At 41.1% G+C, this 16,504-nt stretch overlaps 1 protein-coding gene across 5 annotated transcripts in view; it reads right to left on the bottom strand.

The window, feature by feature from the left end:
• Window positions 1-210: 210 nt before the first annotated feature.
• Window positions 211-16,504, bottom strand: part of znf1035 (zinc finger protein 1035) — a 34,499-nt gene continuing 18,205 nt past the window's right edge. For 3 of the 5 annotated variants that reach the window (XM_052577968.1, XM_052577969.1, XM_052577970.1), the window contains 2 exons: window positions 9,221-9,274; window positions 211-9,133 (listed from right to left, as the gene is read on the bottom strand). In XM_052577968.1, the coding sequence (XP_052433928.1) occupies window positions 993-9,095 (8,103 nt within the window). In that variant the 5' untranslated portion in view covers window positions 9,096-9,133; window positions 9,221-9,274 and the 3' untranslated portion in view covers window positions 211-992. Of the gene's footprint in view, window positions 9,275-16,504 lie in introns of all 5 variants that reach the window. The other 2 variants (XM_052577966.1, XM_052577967.1) reach the window with 1 other exon arrangement.

The raw sequence follows: 16,504 nt of genomic DNA, 5'->3' as shown, positions 1-16,504 counted from the left end.
TTGGTCTTCAATCATTATTCCAAAATCTAATTGCCAGTATGAGAACAATCCTGTATAACAATAGCTTATACTTTTAATAAGATTCACACCAAGTTACTGACTGTTTACTTCATTAGTGAAGCCATATTCAACTGGATATAAAATATGGTTCGTTGTGACCCATTACCTCAAATCATTCCATAAGTGAAAAAAACTGCTCAAACAACAAAACAGTTTTAAATGTTTTTACTAGTTGAGGGAATTCAACATTGCCATATAAAAGTCAAACTAAACAGGTTTTATAGGCATATATGTCAGCACTAATGTAGATTAAAACATACAGAGTGGATACAGAATTGTCAAGCTTGTTTTTTTTTTTTTTTGATGGAAGTCATTCAAGTTAGACTCCTTAAGAAAAAGGTAAATCTGAATTTTGATGTAATAGCATTCACATCCTGTGTAATGACCCCTTAACTTGACCTTAAATGTTTACAGACAAAAAAAAGAAAAGAAAAGAAAAATAACAACATGGCTGGGCATTACGATGAAACATTAACATTCATCTACAGATTTCCTCTAACTGTCATAAGGATATGACGCAGGAATTGGAGCAAATGGAGGAATGACGCAGGAATTACTATACATCCTTGTGAACTGTACTGTGGAACATTAACAACTGCATTCATGCCTATAGTTCCATACATCATCTAGATTACATAAATGTAATTTACATCAGCCTGATTATTGTACAAAGAAAAATTAGTGAGCAGTTCACAGAACTGTAGAACGGAGTAGATTGTATGAACATTAACAGACCAATTCTGAACTAGGGTAAAACACCAACATCATATTTCAAAGTGGATAAAAGCATTTAGGCCTATGTAAAAACAACACTGAATTGTATGTACAGTCAATCTTAACAAATAACGTTCAGAAAACTGAATGATTTTAAACAACCTGCATTGCAGGAAATAGAGTCATCAGTAATAGGAAAAATGGGTTGGTGACTGGGACTAAAGAGATTCTGTAGAAGCAGCACCATGAGTCCTCTGATGTTCCTCCAAAAGATTTAGAAAAGCAAAGGCTTTGTCACACTCTGTGCATTCATAGACCACTTGTCCCACATGGGTTTCTTGATGCTTTTGCAAATGAGCAAACATGGTAAAGGATTTATAACACATATCGCATCGGTATTCTTGGTTGTCCTCACTCAGGCTTTGATATTCAGCATGTTTCCTTTTATGTTTTGCAAGATCATTTGCTGTAAGGTAGGATCTGCTACATATTGGGCACTGGTGTTGCCTTTTTGCATCATGAATTTTACGATGCGATACAAGAGCCGTCTCTGTTTTAAAGGATTCTGAGCATACTTCACACTGGTAAGGGCGTTCACTGTGTATCTGCTGGTGCTGTGTAAGATAACGTTTCTTTGTAAAGCCTTTGTTACAAACCAAGCACTTGAAAGGACGCGGCTCCTCATGATGCTTTTTATGATGCTCCATTAAACTGCTATTGGAGGAGAACCGTCTTTTACAGATAGGACAAATAATGAAGTCTTCTCCAACATCAACCTCTTCCTCTTCTTCATCACCCGCTTGAAAATGACTGCCTGAACTCTGCTTCTTGGAGGAAGAGCCAGATGGCTCTGAATGGTGCTTTTTTGAAAAGGTCATATTTCTATTACTACAGTGGTGTTTGCGAAAAGCATCACTTCCAAGAAAGCTGTCTCCACATTCCGTGCATTCATACTGAGTAGCAGCAGTCAGATGGCATTTTTCATGTTCATCAAGGTCTTTCTTAGTGGGAAAAGTCATATTACATACACTGCACATGTGAGAATGAACAGATAGGTGATTCGCAAGGTCCAAAGCTTGATAAAAACTCTCTGGACATATGGGGCACTGGTAAATCTTGTCACGCTTCACAGGTTCCACACGGATCATCTTTTCACTGGTAGGAAAGTTAGTGTTCTTGGAAGCCTTTTCATTCCCATGGCTTCGTAAATGAGTGAGAAAAAGGTGGTGGTGGGTGAAGCTCATGCTGCAATGATTACACTGGTAAGAGCGTGGTCCCGTCAACTGATGGCTGAGCTGATGCTTTTTCAGGTGTGAACCATGTAAAAAATGCTTGTTGCATTCAGGACATGAGTATGGCCGCTCTTTTGCTGGATTGCAGCCATGTTCTGAGAGCTGTTCTGGATCTGGAAATCTTACTTGACAAATTCCACAGCGATACTTGTACTGCTCAACATTACTTGTGATGGCAGGAGTCACTTGCATTGTTTGAGGTGGCGTGGGAGGAATCAATGGTGGAAGCTCTTCTTCTTGCTCTGTGTGCATCTTGCGATGCTCAGCCCGACTTGTTTTGCAGGAAAAGGTTTCATCACATAGGTCACATGGAAAGTTTTCATCACGGTGGGTAACCATGTGCTCCGCTAGTTCTGTTGAGCGTGTAAAGCTCAGGTGACACTTGGTACAGCGGTGAGGACTCTTTCTGATATGCGTTTGCTTGTGTTTGCGCAGGCTGAAGAGTGAGACAAAACCTTTACCACACATTTGACACTGAAACTCTGACTTGTGGCACCGCTGATGTTGTTGCAAGTTTCCAAGCTGAAAAAAGCACTTCCCACATTCTTCACATTCAAAGGGTTTTTCGCCAAGATGACATCTTTGATGATCCTCAAGACTTTCGGATGTTAAGAATGTTTTACCACAAACATGACAAGGAAAGTATGGTGCTGAATCAGAGTCATTGTCGCTGTCATCTTCGTCTTCAAAATTTCTGGAGTCTTCCTCATCTGATTCCTGACTAGCATTGCTGGAAGATTTTTTCAATTCGTTATCAGCGAGGGTTTTGATAAAATCCTCTTTGTGTTTTATTTTGCAGTGCTTCATGTATGACTTTTTTAATGTATAGGTTTTGTCACATGGTTCACACCTATATATTTCAGGCTGCTCAGTTCTTGCTTTCACACTAGATTCTTTTGAGTTGGGTGGTTGTGCATGCAAATGAGCCATCCTATGGTGAATGGTCAGGGCTTTAGCGGTCAAAAACCGCATCTTACAACTGTTACAGGGAAAGGGACGACTGGGGTCATGACGAGATCTATGAATGTCCAGGTCAGATGGAAAACGAAATCTCTTGAAACAAATTTCACAAGTATTATTCATCTTTTCATTATGTTGCAATTTCATATGCCTTTGCAATATACCAGCTTGAGCAAAGACTTTATTGCACACATGGCATCTGTGGATGTCTGATCTGCGCTCTTGATCCTCACGTCCATGTTCCTCCAAATGACTTATGAGTCTCAGTCCATCGGTAAAACTCTGATCACACTCAGAACACTGATACTTATGAATAGACACATCTCCTTTCTCTGCATCATTTTCCTGGTCTTGATCTTTACATGAGAATTTAGTCTGTAGTACACCAGTTCCTGTTGTATTAGAACCCTTGTTAAATACTAGAACAGTCTCGTTAAAATCACCTGCACTTTCCATCGCCGATCCATTATTTGAGATAAGTGTGTGACCTGTACATTTTCTCCTGTGTTTCTCCATTGTCTTTCTGGTCCAAAACCCAACATGACATTTTGTGCATGAAAGTGGGTAAACTCCCTTATGTATGCGCATATGCATACCCAGGCCAGTGCTCCTGGAAAACCGCATGTTGCACTGTGGGCATTTAAGAGGCTTGAGAAGGTCGGTGTTTGAACATGCACGTCGCTCCCGTGCATTTATCTGACTGCTGCTTTCTTGGTTCTGCCCATACCCCTCATCAACCTGTTCTTGCTTTATGACTTGCATGTGACTTGATACCAATTGCTGCTGATCATTATTTTTTGACTGATCAGATCTATGCTTTGCTAAAAAATGCTGCTGGAGCTGTGAGAACAGTAAAAACCGATCACTACAGTTAGCACAGGAAAAACCTTTTATCTTGGTGGGGCTCTTGTCTTTATCATTTGTCTGTTGAGGTGATCCAGATGATTTTGAGCTAATGACACATGTCTTCTGATGTACAGAAAGTGCGTCGCGGGTAAACAGGTCACCACACTTGTCACAAAGAATTTTTTCTTTTTCTCCCTTTCCACTGCATTTAGCTAAATGTCGTTTCAAATAGTCTGTTCTGATGAAATGCTCTCCACAGTTGGCGCAGCCATATGGTTTTTCTCCAGTATGAAGACGTATGTGTACCTTCAGTTGTCCTGATTGTTTAAAGCGTCGAGGGCAATACTCACATTGGTATTTAAATTTATTCATATAGTGCACCTGTATACGTTGCAGAAGTTTGGATGTTTCTCTGCATGGTTGGGTTTGTACACTATTCTTGGCAGATGGCACACTTTCCTTTGAAATCTTTTTGCATCTGATTGTAAGGTTGTGCCTACTCAAGCTCTTTTTAGAACTGTAAGTTTTGCCACATCTTTTGCAGGGAAAAGGTTTATCAGTAATGTGGAGCATGGCCATATGACGCTTCAGATCACTCGAGGTGGACAACTGCTTTGAGCAAACTTTGCATTGCAATGCGTCACCATCTTCCTGGGTTTGGCTTTGGGGACTTGTGCTCACGCTGTTAAGACTCATCTTTTCAACTCGTACCTCAAGTTGTCGCTTTCCTCTGCAGCGGGCTTGGTGCAGTTTTAAATGATCATAGCGAGAGAAACAACTTTCACAAGTCTTACACCGGTATGGCTTGACCTCTGTGTGAGTAAGAATGTGGCGTCTTAGGTATCTGGCCCTCAAGAATGATTTAGTGCAAAATTTGCACTTAAATGACTCGCCATTTTCTCCAGGAACCACAGTGACCTCTTTATGATTTTTTTCTTCAACAAACAATGATTTAATTTTTTCAGATCCTCTTAAACTCTCCAATCTACGTTCCTTGAGCACACCATCACAAAAAGCTTCATGTTGCAAGTGTCGATCCTCACTGTCAAATTTCTGTCCACAATGCATGCATGCATATGGAATTTCCTTTGAATGAAGAGATATGTGTCTCTGGAGGAAACTGCTAGATCTGAAACATTTAAAGCACTGTGGACATTGCTGCTTAAATTTGCCCTTCTCATTTGTTTCTTTTCCCGTTTCGCTTTCAGCTTTGTTCTGCTTGCCCTGGCACTGCTTTTCGTGACCATTTCTGTAGTTTTTTCTAGTAAAAATTCTCCCACATTTTCTGCAAGCAGGTTTTATCTTGTCTCCATTGCAGAGTTCAACATGATCTTTAAATTTCCTTTTCCTGTAAAACTTCCCACACTTTGTACAAGGGAAAACTGTCTTGGCCAAGTGGGCTCTCTCATGGAGTTTTAAATTGTTTGGAAAACGAAATGAATGTGGGCAGTATGAGCAATTATAGACGTTGCTGGTCTTTTTTGAAGAAGTGTCTACACTAGGTTCTGCCTGTATTTGTTTGGGACTTGACATTTGAGGTGGTTGCTCCACTGTGCATTTTTCCTGATGCATTTTAAGAACTTCCTTTCTATGGAAGTGCCTGCCACAAATTGGACAGGGAAAAGGCTTTTCACCAGTGTGAAGGCGGATGTGACGAATAAGTCCAGCACGACTTGAGAAATGGCTTTTGCAGAACTGACATTTGGATGCAGTAGGTCCAGGCATATGAGTTAAACAATGCTCGCTAAGTGCTTTTGAGTCAACGAAGGCTTCCTGACAGAGAGCACATTTGAACTCCTCTTTGTAAATTTCTTCTACCTTTTGAGGTGTAGCTTGATCCTTTGGAGGGAGAAGTTCCATAAGTTTGCGTCTCCTCTCGTGCACAGCCACATGTCGAAGCAGAAATACTGGAAATTGGAACTGCATAGGGCAATCAGGGCATTTAAGTATGCCTTTTTTTGGATGGGACTGTCTGTGTTTTAACAAATCTCCAATAGACGGCAGAACTTCCCAGCAGACAGAACACTGTATATTCCGCCTGTGCACATTTTTGTGAGCCATTAGGTGTCCATGCCTGGCAAAATTTTTACCACAGTCTAAACAGCGAAAAGGTTTGTTTCCTTTATGAAGTCGTAAGTGCTTTTTTAATGAGTCAGGTGAAGCAAAGTCTCTTCCACAGAAGCGACAGGGAAAAGGAAGTCTTGCATCTTTGTCAGCACTTTTTTGGTTAGTTGGTCTTTCCACAGCAGAGCTTGAGTTTTTCAAATTAATAGCATTACCAAGTTTGTGTTTGACTGTCTTTTTGTCATGTCCAAGCAATTTATGCTTTGCTAGATGGCTGTAGTAACCAGACTTGCTAGAATACTCAGTTGGACAGTAAGTGCATTTGTACTGTGAGGCTTTTTGTATGGACATAGTCAATAGTGACTCTTTGTCCTCTTTTTTGGGACTGTCAAGTTCCTCTAACTCTTTTCTGTTTTTTATCTTTCCTTTGGATCTGTAGAGTTTAAGCTTAATGCAAGTTTGCTTAATGTGTCTATTGCGGTTGCCGGCCACAGTAAACATATCTTTACACAAAGGGCATTGATACCGGTCACCAATCCTTCCTTTGCCTTTTTTCATATATTCTTCGAGACACTGTTGACGCAAATGACGTGTCCGATTGTAGGAGTACTTGAAAATCCGAAAACAGATAGGACATTTAAACTTTGGTGGGAAGTTGTTATCTGGAACTTTTTCATGTGGGACAATCTTTTGTGAACACTGCTCTCTTTTATGTTTGTTAAGATTCCAGGTATATTTGAATGCTTTTTCACAGTTGTCACACTTGAAGGGCTTCTCATCCGAGTGTGATCTAAGGTGTGCATTTAATTGTGCTCTGAGCCTGAAAGTCTTGCCACAAACTTGACAATGCATTTGTTCAGGTGGTTGGCTTGTCTTGCACACATCCATTAGTTTCACAAAGCAATTACGAAGTTCTACATTGGAGCCAACTGATTCAACCACATCTGGTATGTTACTCTTTTCCTGGATTGATTCTGGGTTATCTGCAGTCTGTAAAAAAGGGTCTAGTATCAAAGGTGTGCATGTTGCTTTATGCTTGTGACTTTGACATTTGTGAGCATTAGGAAAGTATAATCCACAACAGTCACATCTATGATGTGTGACAACTCTGTGCTTCAGCTCATGATCTTTATGGTAAGCTTGTCGAACAAAGGACTTGCTACAATACCTACATATGAACTTTGCTTTTTCCTCAGTAAGCACTTTGGTATACGAGGACGATGATTTTTTCTTGTCATTAAATTCCACTTCTCCACAGAGATGTTGTAAAGCCAATTTACCACCAGTGAAGTAACCTTCACAAGAGAGGCAATACCTAGACTTATGGAGAGAATGCATGCAGTGGTAGTGCTCAATTAGTTCATCAACACTTTGTGTTGACTCTTGGCACTCAAAGCAATGGTATTCTTTTCCATTACAAGTTATTTTCTCAGTTGTCTTAAGGAGAACAACAGGCTGCAGTTTTCTCTTTTGGGTTTTTAAATATGATAAAGATTCTTTGTTTATAACGGTACCATTGCCAGTCTGACATTTTTGCAGTTCAGGATCTAGCAAGGTCTTGGACACTGTACCGAGTACTGGTGGATCTTTTGATACACAAGTTCCCTCATCCATCTTCTTTTCAGATTCAACTGCATTGTGATTTAACAGACTGCACTCATTGACTTTGTTTATATGTGCAGGTTCCGGGTGTTTCAGTTCCTCAGTGTTCTGTGCTGTACTTCTTAAACCAAAACAAGACTCAAGGAACCCGAAACTACTCCGCTCAACTTGTTCATCTTTAGATGCAAAGAATTTCTGTCCTTCTAGCTGAGAAGAATTTCCATGGACAGGTTTTGAGGATGTGCTTTCAGGACTGGGTCCTTTGCTTTCCAATTGACAGCCATCAAGAGATTTTTTTCCATTTCCAGATACCCCAATTGTCTCTTGAAAGTCAGGTTCTGAGGATTTGCTTTCAGGACCTGGTTGATTGCTTTCCGATTGACAGCAATCAAGAGAATCTTTTCCAATGCCAGATATCTGAATTGTTTCTTGAAAGTTGGGCTTTGAGGATTTATTTTCAGGATTTGGGTTCATTACATCTAACTGGTAATCACCAAGTGGACCTTTTCCAACACCAGAAATTACAAATGTCTTTTCAAATTCATGTTTTGATAATGTGTTTTCAGTATCTGGGGCGGTCCTTTCCAATTGGCAAACACTTAGTGAATCTATGGTTGTGCAAATGTTTTCATCCCCATTAGAAGTCAATGAACTATCAATATTTGCATGATTTGAGGCACAGTTGGAACCATCCTGAGAGGTACCAAGCTCTTTGCAGTGATCCAAAAAATATTCCAAATCAGTAATTTCCCTTTCCTCAATTTGCCCATCTTTTGACAAAGGCACTGCACCATTCATATTGTCCAAACCTTGTTCTTCTGTACATGGAACCTCAGCATTTGTAAGAAGTGACCCATCACTACAGTCATCGCCAGCATGGTTTACACTTTCATTGCTTTCACCTGTGGTCACTGGAGGTACAGTGTCCCGCTTTTGATTTATTTCACTCATACCTGCTTCAACAATACTATGGCAGACTTCAGCAGAAGATAAGTGCATACTTGAATTCAGGTCTCCTTCCTCTGAAGACTGACCAGCCTGGTTGCTATCCATGTTAACATCAATGGATGAACTCATATTGAAATCAAAATTTCCATCTGTGTCAGAGCAGCTGCTAATATCTGAATATTCTATGAGACTAGCATTTGTCTCAAAATCAGGTTCTAATATTGCTTTGTCAGAATGTGCTTCCAGTATGGATTCAACGTCTACTGAGTTAGGCAAGGGAGAGGGTAAAATGTTACCATTATTTTCTCCTTTATCCCCTGGCTTATCTTGTTCAAGGTCATTGGAACTCATTACATCTTGCCAAGATGATTCATAGCATGTGAGCTGCAAAGAACCAGACTCCAAGTCTTTTATGTCTGATTCATCAATGTCTTGCAAATCCATCATGCTTGAAAAGTTCTCCTTCTCAATTAACTCTTCTATTTCATGAGCAAAGCTTTCGTCAGATTCCACTGGCATTCCATTAGAGTCCATAGTTCCAATAGAATTTTCCGGGCTCTGGTTAGATAGAATCTGTGCTTGATGAAGAGAATTCCATGTTTGAGCCATCCTGGTGTTAAGAGATTTAAGGGCTAATTCTACTAACTCTGAAAGACAAGAATCCATGTTATTACCAAAAACACACTCACGTTTATAAGTAAAAAATATGCAGTAAGAGAAAATGAAATGCTCACCACACTTATCCACTACATATTATTGGGAACATTATAGCTGACTTGACCAAAGACCTGCATAAAGAAAAAGAAAATCCATTGAAACATAAGCATACAAACCATAATCTCTAACAAAATCACTGTTTTCATGAACTAATATAATTTAGCAAAAAGATCCCAATGTTCAACCCCCCCCCCCCCCCCCCCCAAAAAAAAAATAAGACATGTGCATATTACTCACAACTAAAACTACGTAGTAGTACTGCAACACCATTATGCCAAAACAGCAGTACTGAAATCATGTGATCTGAAGGTAATTGAAGCATTAACTAAGCAATTTAAGATTTTAGGCAGCTTTTACAATTTGTCTTATGTTTAGGAAAAGTAATGATTATTAATGTGGGAAAAAACTTATATTTTGCTTTATTCTCACAAAACTGAACTGTCTCTTATTTGAGAGTTGGACAAACTGAGATTTCCTCATGAAAAATAAATAATACTCTGACAATATTTAAAAGGGGTTGCTCCCTCATGTTGAGATCACATGAGGACCAGTGGTAGCTGTTACCACTTACCAACATTATGAATAATACCAAGAACAACAAAAGTAAACTATATCATATAGTGTTTTTCCAGTGCTCCAGTAGGAAAGAGCAGTGCTTGTTGGGGTACACAGAATGCTTGCAGTAGCAAACAATGCCAGACAGAGTATGGGGATTCCAGATAACTAAAGAAGAATGAAGCAGCACAGCCAGGCACCACAAAGATATAACACCACATAACATTTTGTTGCTACTCAATCCATTTTGTGTCTAACAAATGAAGATTATGCAAATTATGCATTTTCAGACCAAAGTTCTTTTTCAGGGAACAAGTAATGGGATAACAACTTAGCCCAAATCCAGAATCAGAAGTTTCTGAGAGTCAAAATCTTATGTGGAATTCAGCTTTAAGCAATTTTACATTGCAAGCAAACAAGCCTTACTATAAACTATGAAAAGAATGCTTCAGGTTTAACAGGTCAGTTAGTAACAACAAAGTGGCCAGGATAATGAGCCAAGATGGCGTCAAGCATGATCACCATGTTGCAAGTTCTGACCCAAACTAGCAGTGATTTGTTTGTTTTGTATGCAATTTGGATGTTTCTTGTTATGGATCTTGTCGCCCTAATTGTTTACAACAGACAACATTTCTGGATATTGGTTGTACAATTACTCACCGCAAACCAGACTTTAAATTCCTCATTACTGACCTGTTGTTTACAGAACACTGCGAAGCCCTTTGTTTGGGCCGCCCGACCACAATGTCAAAAACGGAGCCGGAGGAGAAGAGAGAGAGCAGGCATCCTCGTCCGATTAAGACACCATGCAGACCGACCAATGCTTCACACTATACAATCACTTTGTCCTCCTAAACCTATAATAGCTCACGTGTCTGTGGTAGCCACTTTGGTTACTGAGGTAATGCATAGCGGTCATTACAGCTATTTACAAAACACCCCTGGGGCTGACACAGATGCAGCACTCAAGGAACAGTATGGGAATTTATGCAAAAAGGAGACGGTGCACCCTGACACTGTGTTTATTGTAACCGGGGATTTCATCAAAGCTGATTATAGGAGGATTGCACCAAAATTCGTCCAGCACATATCATGCAACACATGTGGAGATCAGATTCTGGACCACTGTTACTCCCCCTTTCAGAATTAGTCTCTCTCCTGTCCACCCCTAGGCAAATCCAGGGTGGTCAAATCACTCTTCCATTCTGCTCAGGCCTGCTTACAAGCAGAAGCAGAAACAGGAAACAACTTCAATTCAGCTTTGGTCAGACCAATAAGATTCTATGTTACAGGACTCTTTGGATTACGTTTATTGTGATATGTTCCATGCTGTATCCTATGACGACATCAATGTTTACACAGACACATGTGCTTCATAAGGAAGTGCATAAAAGACATTGTACCGACCAAAACAATCAGAACCTACAGAATCAGAAACTGTGGATAAACACTGATTTTCGCCCAGCTTCCAACTACAGAGACATGAGGCAAGAACTCCACAACATCGCAGACTACAAGGATTGCAAACAACCTGCTACAAACACCGCTTCCTCACTGCCTGATGAGCTCAAAGCCTTCTATGCTTGCTTTGAACGCAGTGGCAACCCGATCACTCCAGTGCATGAATATCCACAAAGACAGAGGGCCACATGGCATTCCTGGTCAAGTCCTTAAAACATGCGCACCAACTAGCTGGAGTCTTCAACAACATTTTTAATCTATGCCTTTCCCTACCTAATGTACCCCAATGTTTCAAAATATCCACTATTGTACCAATACAAAAGACACCCAACAAGCTTCTCAGAGATCATATCTGCTCAGTTTTACCAGCATCACTTGACCCACTGCAGTATTGCCTTCCGCAAGAACCACTCCACAGATGACGCAGTTGCCTTCACCCTGCCCTTTCCCATCTTGACATTCACATCACATAAGTGAGAATGTTGTTTGTTGACTACAGTTCAGCATTTAATTCCATATTGCCCTCTAAACTTGTGGGGAAACTCGAGGCTCTGGGTCTAAACAGTTATTTGTGCAGCTGGATCCCGGACTTCTTGACAGGCAGATGGCAATTGTTCAGAGTTGGCAGCAACATCTCCTCCCCGCTGACCCTCAACAATGGAGCTCTACATGACTGCTTTCTCAGTCCTCTCCTGTTCTCCCTGTACAAGCATTTCTGTGTAGCCACGCAGAGCTTGATAGATTAATTTGCAGATGACACAACGCTGGTAGGCCTGATCACAGATGATGATAAATCAGCCTACAGAAAAGAGGTGCACACCCTGACTAACTGGTGTCACAATAACAACCTCTCTCTGAACATCAAGATAACGGGGAACTGGTGGTGAATTTCAGGAGATGGACCAATGAGCACTCCCCCATCACCATCTCCAGTGGAGTGAGTCTGCAGCTTAAATGATCCTCTGCGTTCACATCACTGAGGACCTCACCAGGACAACTCACTGTCAGTTGAGAGGAATGCCCACCAGCGCCTCTTCTTCCTCAGGTGACTAAATAAGGATTTTGGTCTGAGCCCAAAAATCCTCAGATAGTTCTACAGTTGCACTGTGGAGAGCATCCTGACTGGGGCGGCAGTGGCTCAGTGGTTCATGTAGGTTGTCTACAAACCAGAAGGTTGGTGGTTCAATCCCCTTGGTGTCCTTGAGCAAGACACCTAACCCCAGCTGCTCCCGATGAGCTGGATGGCGCCTTGACTGGCAGACACAGCAGTCGGTGTGTGAATGGGTGAATGTGAGGCAAATTGTAAAGCGCTTTGGATGGCCATGTGGTCTGTTGAAAGTGTTATATAAATGCAGTCCATTACAATTACCATCACCACCTGCTATGAGAACGATACTGCTCTCAACCAGAAAGCCCTACAGAGAACAGTTCAGACAGCCTACACATCATCGGAGGTGAGTTTCCCTCCCTCCAGGACGTCTACAACCAGAGATGTGCGAGGAAAGCGTGGAAGATCAGAGACTTCTGCCACCGGAGCCACAAACTCTTCTCACTGCTACCATCAGGCAGACGGTACCACAGCATCAGGACCCAAACCAGCAGAAAGCAAGACAGCTTTTTCTCGCAGGCCATCAGACTACTGAACTCCAGATACGTTTATAAGTCTCTTGAGTATATTCGGGTTACAAATGGGAAATCTGTGTATAGTATATTGTGTACAATTATCAATTCAGTATTGTGTAAAATGCGCATCTTGTTGCTTGTACTGCCATGGCACAGAGTCTTGCACACAAGAATTTCACCATTGTTACACTTATGTGTACACGATGTGTGACAAAAGTGTGATTTGATTTGAAGTACCACCCGTGGTTATTGAAATCTTTGGTTCATCACCCAAGGTTGTAAAATCTCAAGGAGGAAAAGACTGGTTTCTCTTACTGTGAATCAAACTGTTAGACCTAGGTGGTCATGCATTTATCATTCAGCTAAATACTGATTTAAAACATACATCCAGGCTATGTCAGATTTTCTTTAGAAGAAAATATGACTGCAGGCTTTGGGGCCATTACCATGTGCACTCTTAAATATTGTGCACCATCGCTTTGGGCAACCTGATTCCATGCCTCTCTCTCCTCTTCAATGGTAATAAAGACAAAAAAGCCCAAAATATAACTTAGCCAAGTAAAAAATACTGAAGCCTAGTATGGGATGGACAGATACAACAACATAAAAAGTACAAAATATTTGTGGGAACTTCTGAAATAGTGTTTCCATAGGCCTACTGTAATTTCAACCTACATTTGCATAAGGGGCCGTTCACATATCACGTCGTTTGCGCTCAAGTTCATTATTTCAAATGTAGGCGCACGGTATGCGCGCTCATAATGGAAGCGATGCAGTCGCGATGCGCAAACGGTGCGACAAGCTTGTTTTTTCCAGCCGCGTCCACAACACGAGTTAAAAACATCTCAACTTTTCAGAATGCCGCAAAGCGCACCGCAGGCCATGTAACTTCTTCACCTTTTTCAGTAACAACTAGGGGTGTGCCGGTTTCAGAATTGGTGATGACGGTTATGACGTGAGTCAAATGTGACGGTTCATAACATAACCGTCGGGGGGGGGGGTTGGGGTAGCGTGTTTAATTGGCTCGCCACCATGCTAGTGGATCTGCCGTAGAGTCAATTGGTTGTTCTTGGAGATAGCGGGTTAACTCCGTATCAGCGCGCTCTGATCGGTTAAGGGGCAGAGATTTCAGACCTCCGTTTATTAAGGAGATCGGTCACAAAACTCATCATCTGGGCCAAAGTTTTTCAAAGCCGCACCCGCCCGCCATCCGCTGATTTTCGGTCTATGGACGATGCAATGCTTTGCTGATGCGAGCCTCAAAAAAAAGCCATGCAATGCTAATGTATGAGGCATAGGCCTACGCTGAGTTTTATTTATGATGAGATGCGCTCTAGTTCACAGTGCGCGCTGGTGCTTCCATGTCACGGTTATCATTGTCTGCTATATTTGCTTTTTATTTACTAAAATACATGCAATTGGTTGATGAAACATTTATTAAAATTAAGAGAAAATTTGTACAAAACGAAATTCGTTTTTAAGAAAGGTTTTCTACAAAGCAAAATTTAATGAAGTGGTAAATATCATGTCTGACGATTTACAAAACTTAATTAAGTGGTAAAAACCATGTCTCCCGATATACTGTGCATCTTATGATCCTATCTAAAAAATGAAAATAATTTTTTATAATAAATGTTTGTAAAAAATATTTTAATGACACGGTTTTGGCGGTTATAGAGTTCTAAGGACGGTGTTCAACTATAACCGCCGGTCTCACGGTTATATACTAACCGTCACACCCCTAGTAACAACGTTGAAAGCTCAGCCAAGATGAAGGAACAGCTTATAATAGCTTTATGTGGATTTTTAAATTAATTTAGTAGAAGTGCTACTGCAAGCAGTTTTTAGTTCTGCAAATCCATTTATCCATTGCTGAAATTTTTAATACAAAGAGTGACGATGGCGGAGACAGCAAAACGTTCCAAAGTGTGGTTATACTTCACTAGAGTTGATGCAGATAATGCTGGTTGTCATAAGTGCAACAAAATTTTTGCATGTAAGGGGCGGAAACACAAGCAATCTGTCAAAGCATCTTTCAAAAGTGCATTATGTGCAGACAGAGAAATGCAAAGTTTGTTGACACAACACAAAGTAACACAACACAAAGTACCGATAAGAATACCGTTAAAGTACCGGACCGTTAAACAGTATCGGTAAGAGTAGGAATACCGTTAAAACCTCAACGATACCCATCCCTACATTTAACAAACTCTAAACTTGTTAAGCCTGTACTCACTGCCATCTATTTTTAGCTAACAGGGATGTGTGGTCTGCTCAGGCGGCAAGGAAGTCGAACGGAAGTTGAAGTCGGCTGGGTGACGCCATCTTGTAGCAGAACTTCACTTGCGTTAGCATCCCATTGACCTCCCATTCATTTTGGCGTCACTTTGACAGTGAATAACTTTACATCTGATGCGTTTAAAAACTTCAGTTGTCGTTACATTTTAAAATACTATACAAAATAATTAATCAGAATGCTTACTCCTGCTCACTCACACCAAAGAACTCCACGCTCAAGCTCGCCATCTCTGCAAGATTAACGATGGCAGTTTGCACGCACAGCTACTAGAAGATTTACATCTGTCAGACAGGTTGTTGACGTCGTCAAGCTTCGTTTGAGTCTGCATGTCAGAAACGGAAGTGCTAAAAATAGCTAAAAACAGGCTTCACTTGTCTCAGTTGAGTTCCAATGGGGTCGCTGTGTTCATTTCTTTTACTGTCTATGGGTCTGCTGCGGCTACAACTCATCCACTTCAAGGATCAATGTGGTGCCTTCATGTAGCTACCGGATATGTCCGTTTTTCCACATCGTTTGCCTTCACCACTTAAGAATCTTGTGGTGGGATATGTTTGGCATGGAAGAAATGGAATATTGCCTGGACATTGTCTCATGACTTGTCATAAAAAAAAAAGATAAAAAAAAACCCATCAGGCAGACACTTTCGCAGCATCAGGACCCAAACCAGAAGCAAGCAAGACAGCTTCTTCTTGCAGACCATCAGACTAATGGACTCCATATAGCAAAATGATAAATAACCCACCTACCCCTGCCCCTCACACATAATATAGCATCATTACATTATATGCTCAGCAGGGTTGGGCCGATAGCCGACAGACATCACCATGTTGAGCCAGCATCGAGATCCCCCGATAAAGATAAGCAAATTAAATACAATAACTTGATGATGTTGATTGTGTTACATGCAGGGAAAAAAAGAGCAACATTAGAGTAAACTTCACCCTGCACTGTAGTAATTGATCAGAGCTGTGCTGTGCTGTCAGTTTGGCGCTAGTCCTCCCTGCACTGTCAAGTCTCTCATGCCGCTCGGTCCATTGAGCCACACCGATGACAGGTTAGCATGGTGTAAACTTTTTAATACAGAGTAGTTTCCTCTTGCTTTCAGTGTGTCTAGCTTCACATTCTCAACCGCGGATAAGTGTTGATGGACAGGCTCAACATGTGTCTTGACTCTCTTGGTCTCAACATTCACCTTGTGCCTGTGCTGTACACATACTATAAGCACAGTCACAAATATTGGGCTGCACGTGGATATCTGTGGACATTTCCGATTATGAAAATACCCCTCCCTTGATGTCATCATCCATCACGATCTTTCCCTGTAGATATCGACCGATGCTAATTTGGTAGACATCGCCCAACC

Source organism: Carassius gibelio, chromosome B16, assembly GCF_023724105.1.
Source record: "Carassius gibelio isolate Cgi1373 ecotype wild population from Czech Republic chromosome B16, carGib1.2-hapl.c, whole genome shotgun sequence".
Taxonomy (NCBI): domain Eukaryota; kingdom Metazoa; phylum Chordata; class Actinopteri; order Cypriniformes; family Cyprinidae; genus Carassius; species Carassius gibelio.
The sequence above is the reverse complement of the archived record's forward strand: the minus strand, read 5'-3'. Positions and strand labels throughout refer to the sequence as shown.